This window comes from Ricinus communis, chromosome 8 (assembly GCF_019578655.1).
Source record: "Ricinus communis isolate WT05 ecotype wild-type chromosome 8, ASM1957865v1, whole genome shotgun sequence".
In the NCBI taxonomy this organism is placed as follows: domain Eukaryota; kingdom Viridiplantae; phylum Streptophyta; class Magnoliopsida; order Malpighiales; family Euphorbiaceae; genus Ricinus; species Ricinus communis.
Window position 1 is genome coordinate 4,446,645 of NC_063263.1, and position 8,064 is coordinate 4,454,708.

Genomic DNA, 8,064 nt, shown 5'->3' on the forward strand with positions numbered 1-8,064 from the left:
CCTTCATTATAGTAGTGCTTATTGGGTTACTTCTTTCTATTTCACCAAAATAGTCTCACAATAGTCTAAATTCTTTTGTCAACTACCTTTGTAGCATAGCTAAAGCATGCAATTTTGCCCTCATAATCTTGGTCAAACTCATCTCTAATTTCAAATCCTCATTCACAAGGTCTTTCAAGTCAACTAACCTTATACTTCCAATACATTTGCACTTGTAAAAATAATTCTTAGTTATCCATTTTGTGGTGACTCTTTTGTTCTTGTAAGTGATCTAACATGTATGTTCATCCTTATGGGTCTTCACCAAAAATCTCTTGCTTACATTGACATTATATGCAAATATCATCCAATCACGGTTAGCTTTAACACATTTTGCCCTCACTTCATCTTTAGTGTTCCTCAAAATCTTGATTTCCCTCCTTTCCTGCAATTCATATCTTGTCAAAGCTTCTTTAGATGGTTTGGGTCCATTCAATCTCATACCCAAACAGAAAGAAACCTTCTTTGCGCTCGGTTGAAATGCTAGAATTTAGACCTTCTTCTTAATACATGATCTTTATCTGAACCCTTAGTGCTAACAGCACTGCAATCATCATCAGAGTTAAAATAGTCAGTATCATTACCATAAAAAACAAGGGTAGGCAATTCATGACCTGGATTAGGTGTATTATTGCTGCCTTCACCTCCAACAGTTGCTGGAATCTCAGATTTCTTATTTTTCCTCTACTTAAACTGCCTCAACTTATTTTGGCATCTTGCAACTCTTCATCATCGTCTGTTAGCCACTCACAATCTATAATTTCTTTGTCAGAATCTCTTCCCTCATCAATATCTTCATCTTCAACTTCATTATTATCTAACTACTCATATACTCTAACTGTAAACTCAGGATCTGTACTTATGTTTCTTTATCCTTCATTTCCAACTGGATTGTTAGCTAACTCCTCATCTACTCTAGCAGCATATTCAGGATCTAACTCCTCATGTGAATTTCTTGGCACATCAGTCGTCCCTTCATCTTGAACAGTTGTTTTCTCATTCTGCTCAGGCATTATTTTTCTTACCCTTGCACTAATGTCTACTATGTCTTTTGTAAATAGCCAGTCCTCTTCATTTAACTCTTTGCTTGCCTCAGATCTGCCAGTTAAACACTCTCTCAATATCTCTGCATCTTGCTAAATTATTGCATGTATTTTCTTATTATTTTCTCTACCCTCATTACTTACTTTTTCACCACCATCTAAGGCTCATGGTACTGTTAAGTCGCATATACCATCACTACTCTCTGAAATATCCAATAACTCCTTTAAGTGGTCCCTAATCACTTTATGCTCAGCATATACCTCAACTTCACTATAAAGTTTAACTATATTTAACATATCTTGCACAAAACACCTCATACAATAACCTTAACCCATGTGCTAGACTTTTTTCAGGCATCTTATAGAGTTTTTTAACATTTCCAAACCCCATTAACTCATTTATAAAGTTGACAAATAAATCTGATGAGAAATTGTCAACATCTATGTCTACTTCCATAACATTTTCCCCCCATATAAATCTTTTTTTCCTCGCCTAAATCAGAAATAACATTCCACCACAAAACAGACAGACAAAGTGTCTGCCATTACAAGAAGTTAAAATACTCGGATAAAAGAAGAATGTCATTGGTAACAGAGAAGAAAGCAAAAACAATAGTATTTGCACACAAAAAAAGAAAAACAAAAAGCACAATATTTACACAAAGGCACAAAGATTCAATAATATAAAAAGTAAAATTATACACAAAAACAACTTCGAACAGCATAGATATCAAGAATAATAACGTACAGTTTCATGGTTATCTTCTGTTACTAATAGAATCGATTCAATTGTTGTTCTCGTAATTTCAAATCAAAATCCTTAATTTCAATTCAAAAACCCTAACCTCCTACTCAACTGTTAAAAGTGAAAAAACCCCAACTTTCTATTGGTAAAACGAGAAATAAATGATGGTATTACCGTGCCATATGAATTTTTTATTCTAACTCATTGTTTTTATAACGCCCACATCAGATATTGTAAAGAAAGACTTGATAAAAATAAGAATTTGTCATTTTTTAACAGGTTGCAACACTTAATTGTTATAAATAAAAGTTGAAACACTCTTATTATTTTTTAACAAGTTGGGACACCAAATGTGTAATTATCCTTCTATTAATGGAAAAGTGAACATAAACCACTGGTTTATATACTATTTCTATCTATCACATAGCCTAAGTAAACAGTGTCAACCACATTGTCCAGTGCAGGGACAAAGAAGCCCAGCACTTCAATTAACAGAACCCATGCAAGAACAGCTACCAAGTATGAATCTCACTCCCTTCAGGATGCTATTTAAAAATTAGGGATGTATTTTTTACAAATATAGATTATAGATTTCTCTCCTTGGTTTTTTCTTCTTGTATAATTTTTGCTGCAAATATATATGTAACCAGATTGGTTGAACTAATTTTTTTTATCTTAGCCGTTCAACACGGTTCAATCTGATTTAATTGCAGAATCTGATTACTATACACATTGGGTAAAACCACAGATTCATCCCTATAACTAAGGGGAAAAAAAAAAAACCTTCTAACCTTATTGACATATGATGACTTACCAAAACCTGCTGAAGTAACCGAGGAAATTTGTCTGAAAATATAGCTCTTGATGAGACAAGCCTCGAAATTGTCACAATCCATGAACTAAAAAGGTACACACAACTAAAAACGTTGCCCAAGTATAGCCCTTTATTGAACACGCCTCAAAATTGTACAATGCACCAATTTGAAGGTATGCACACCCTAGTCAAAAAGAACTTACATACAAAGAACAAATGGCAGAACATGACAGGTCAAAGATTCGTATTATACACCAGGAGTTCTAGGCACAGCAGTTGATCTATGATTTCTGCTAATAGGTAGGTGAACATAAACCTCATGAACCTCTGGTTTATAAACTTCCCCTCTATCCCTATCAACCGCATAGCATACATAAACAGTGTCAATCACATTGTCGAGCACATGGACGAAGAAGCCTAGCACTACAATCAACAGAGCCCATGCAAGAACAGCTACAAAGTATGAATCAACCCCAAGCTTGCTCGCTCCCTTCAGGATGGCACATACCTGTTTCCAGAAATCAGAGATGCACTTTCATCAGAAAAAGAATATCTTAAAAAACAGATGTAAGCTGTTTACTTTGTCATTGGAATGAAAGGTAACAGCAGTGTGCAAGCCACAAGTTCCCGTGGCACAAAGGAGGGAGAATAATATGATGATCAGGTAAAGTAGAAGTTCTTGCATGTGTTACTCATGTGATGAGGGTTATAAAACTGAAATCTAACTATAAGTAAATATTTGGAAAATTATAAATATAGATCATTAGGAAATATACCCCTATATGCATATGCGTATATACTCTCTCTCAATCTCTCTTACCAGCTACTGACTTGGGCATTAAGCATAGCCCCCTTATATTTCTTTTCTCCAAATTTCAGGTATCAGCACCCAGAATTAGATAAAATATGAACAATCAGCCCTCCTAGTCCACCATGTAAATATTAAATACTATCAGTTTCCATCATAAACCAATAACCCAATACTCACCACAATTGCATATATAGCTGAGAGGACAAATGCAATTCCAGCCAACAAACGACTAGAGACTGTCTCCACAAAAACAGCAGAGAGAAGGTTGCGTTTTAAAAGTTCATATGTCATCTTTGCAGAAGTGCAGTACGCTTCACCGGTTATTGCTGCGAAGTTAACTGTGAACTTGTTAAGAAAATCTACTGCTGACATCAATGCATTAACACAACACCGCAGTACAAGGGTCACCATCCCAGGAGTATCCTCTTGTCTTGCACTATCAACAGCAGCACGCACAATACGAACAACACAAATAAGTAGTCCAGATATGCAAACAGTTCCAGACGAAGAGCCAAATGCATTTCTGCAGGTGTTCAGAACACACAAAAAAAAAAACATGAACATGTCATATTATGATAGAATTTCTCTAAGATCTGTGCCCCAAGATATTGATAATGACGATGTGTCAAATAATAAAGAGGATATGAAATAGTAACACAGAACTCAAATTATAAAGCACTTAAAATAAAAGTACATGCAACAGGATAGAAGAGGTCTATGCTCTCCCACTACATCAGGAGAATAAAAATGGTAGGAAAGCTCTAAAGCAAGGCACCAGTCCAGGTGGAAAAGACAAATTTCTTATTAGCTGTGGAACTAGCTTATGTAACTGCAAGCACATTTGTAAAACATCTATAAAGCAGTGGCAGTTCTGAATCTAATCCTAACAACCACTCACATGGAAAAACACTGTGCTGCCCAGTATGACATTATCTAACCTACTGGAAACCAAAATTAAAGCATAAAACATCGACCTGCCCACTAGTATTGCATATGGAGACAACACCAACTGCATTTCAATATACTGGCGTGATTACTAAATTGAGTTCTTATAAATAACTTAATTATTACTTTATACATCTGTCTCTAAACCTCTTGATATACTGGAGGTATAACACAAGGCAACCAAAATCTAAAACTTTTTCACATTATTTGTCAAGTTGCGTGCTGGGGACACACAAAAATTTACTCATCCTCCAAATAATATCCTATTACCACCTATCATGGTAGAGAAATTAGTATGAGAAGATAATATGAACAGAGTCATTTGAAAGAGCTCAAGACAGCTAATAAGCAAGAAAAGAAACACCCATGCTATACTCTCTAGCATTTCATCTAAAACAGAGATTTACGGCATCACATGTTGGTCATTATCTCACAGTAAGAAACTGCTAACAAAGAACCATCCTATACATTAGTGTAACCAACAAGAAGTTTCAGAACATGATCAACCACAAAGTACACTTTATTATTTTCATATTCAATAAACAGAGGTCTGCAAACACAAAAATAAAAAAAGATAGTAATCTTCACACAAGATTGAGGATACTGAAGATGTCACAAGTTGAGTTTGAATAGGTGAGGAGAGGAGAGAATACCAGGTCTTGTGTTAAAGAAGATCCAAACCCTAATATATCGTTAAAAAGTTTGTCTAGAACTGAAAATGACACCATCAAAGCCATTAAAACTAAGTGGCACTGACAAATCATTATGCTTAAAAACATAAAATAGAGGAAATATTAATGTTTCAATTCTAAGTAATCGCAATGTGGAATTTTATGGAGCTGGGGTAGCAAATATATGCAGTACATCTCCTGTCTAGCGATGAATCCAAAAGCTATACCTCTCCAGTTGGGTAGATTTAGCTCATTAGAAGTCATTAGACCTTTTGTGAACAGAACTAAACAAAAAGGTAAACCACTTGACTACTTGTGTCAGAAATAATAAGAATCTCTTCTACCTGCACATGTGCCTAGAAAGTAGACATCAACTTCATGGAGTCTCCACTAGTGTGAACCTGAATGTGCTGTCAAAATTTAGAAGAAACAATTGGAGATTCCCACCCAAGGAAAAGATTTTGAACTAACATCATAAAGGCCTCCAGGTGGTAATTACAATTTCTATCAGTACTGCTTAATACTTCACTTCATTTTGTAGAAAATAAAGCAATATAAAGATACTAGAACACTTGGGAAATTGTATGGTACTCATCACTAACCAAATTTTACTGTTTTTGATAACAAAAATTGCAATGCACGAAATCTAATATCAAAAGCATAATCCTGACCATCTAAGACAGAATCCATTTAGTTAATACTAATGTTCATTAGATATGCACTACCAAAAACTATTAGACAAGTACACATATATTAACCGTACAGAGAAGTAATAGCCAGAAATCACCTCATAGAACTTCTAATACCCCGCTTAGGTGCTGAATCCTCCTTGGAAAAGTACCACTGAGCGATAGTCCCACTGATTACATAAACCTGAGCTTCGATCATTGAAGTCAAAGACCAAAGCATTGTAAGAATTGCCAATGTATAATAAGCAGGCACCCAGCTGTCCTGCTTCCAAACACAAGTGTACCCCTCACTTGATGCCTTTGGTACAATTTTCCCATTCAGCCTTGCAAACACCAAAAATACTACAATTGGCGCATAATAAACCACTAAACCAACTGTCAGTAACGGTAAGGCCACAAATAACCCCAAATTCTTTGAAAGTGCATTAGACGCAACCCCAATTATCATCACAGTCAACTCAATTCTATGCCAATTAACCACAAAAATCCACACAATAACCCCAATAACCAAGAAAACGAAAACCAACACCAAAATTCTATAAGCCAAAGGAAATGCATCGCTACAAGAAGAACTAACCGTACAAGCAACAAACCAATAGATATTGAAAAAGATAGGAAACACAATAAAGAAAGGAAGAGAAATGTACACTATTTGCTTTGTATAATGCTTAAGCAACAAAAGCAAAAGAAAACAAATAGGCCCACTTAAAATCAAAGTAATTACAAGACTCCATATAATAGCCTTCCAAAGACTAGAACTTGAAGAAGAACTAAAAGAGTAGTAATAGGACAAATGGGTTATAGAAAATCCATCTGTTGATGACAAAAAGACTGAATCTTTAACACAAGAAGTAGAATTGAAGTCATAAGTATAGGAAGACAGATTGGTGTAATTTGGGTTTCTATTAAAAATAGAAAAGATTCCAAATCCAAAAGTGCAAAGAACACAGAGCGCAAAGAGAACTAGAAAAGGAACGTCCTTGAATGGTCTAGGACCGTAATTGTAGGAGATCTGGAGGTACTGGGTCGGGTCAGATTCATCAGGGTTAGAGTGGGCCCGTTCGGGTTCTTCAATTACGGAAGGATATAAGGGGGGTTTGGAGACGAGTGGCTCTGAGAGGGAAGAGGAGGATTCGTTTGGCTTGTTAGGTTCTTCAGTGCTTCCCATTTTAGTTTCAATTGTGGTGGTGGTGGTGGTGGTGGCGGTGGTGTCAGCGGTGGTGGTTATGGCAGTGATAGAAGAGAGAGCATATTTTTTGTTGTCGTTGACTGGCAGCAGATGATTAAAGATGATAAGGTAGCTCTTTGTAAGTTAGTTGTTAGAGTTCTGTACTTCTAAAATTACAGTCTCAGCGTCACCTGTTGAAAATTATAGGAAAAGTACGGATAAGTCCATGAATCTTCAACTGAAAAATAGTTAAACTCCTAAAATTTAAAGTAATTTGATTATACTTCTAAAGTTTATAAAATAGAACCATTTAGGGTCTGTTTATTTGCAAAGAATTTTTTCTATTTTTATTTTTTAATTTTAATAAGAATTTTATAAAAAATTTATAAATTTGTAAAACATGTTTATTTGCTATTACATAAAACAATTATTTTTATTTGAATAATATTTTAAATATAAAAGATAAATTTAGAATAACTGAAGTTGAATTTTCTTGTTTTTGTTTGAAAACAAGTAATTCTTATATTAAAAAATAAAAATATATTAAATTTATTTTTTAAAATTTAATTATAATTTTAAAAATATAAAAAACTATTTTTTATTTTTATTTCAGAAAGATATTAAAAATAAATATAAAATTTTATTTTCTATTTTCTTTTGAAAAACTCTTTAAGAAATTAACATAGTTTTTATAAGTAAATATGCCCTTACATTCTTATAGTTAATTCCTTCCATTTTACTATCTAAATGGTGTTATTAAAGTGAAGTAGAAATAGTTTTTTCTAGAAACAGAGCTACTATTTTCTTAAATGAGAAAAGTCAAGACGATTTTTTTAGCGTTTAAAACTAATTAGATCTTATATAATTACATAGTGAACAGACGAAATTAGTTTTAAGAATGTAATTGTTTTAATGTTTAAATTTTAAATATGTAATTAAGCTACTTTAAAATTTAAAGATTTAATTGTACTTTGTTGAAAGTTTAGGAGTTTCTTCTCACCTTTTTCCAAAATTGTAGAATAAGCATATGTTTTATTTAGCAATGGTTTGGCAAAAACAAAGATAAAGTCTAGGTTTTAGAAAGTTAAACTCTATCTCCTCAATTCACATATTTGGGTTAAAAGTTGAACGTTTTTTAA

General features: G+C 33.8%; 1 protein-coding gene across 1 annotated transcript; it reads right to left on the reverse strand.

Moving 5' to 3' along the window:
• Positions 1–2,753: 2,753 nt before the first annotated feature.
• Positions 2,754–7,101, reverse strand: LOC8284775 (CTL-like protein DDB_G0288717). The gene is made up of 3 exons (XM_015728166.3): positions 5,856–7,101; positions 3,630–3,975; positions 2,754–3,149 (listed from the first exon to the last, which is right to left on the reverse strand). The coding sequence occupies exons 1-3, from the start codon at positions 6,923–6,925 to the stop codon at positions 2,889–2,891; spliced, it is 1,677 nt and encodes a 558-aa protein (XP_015583652.2). The 5' UTR covers positions 6,926–7,101; the 3' UTR covers positions 2,754–2,888.
• Positions 7,102–8,064: the final 963 nt, after the last annotated feature.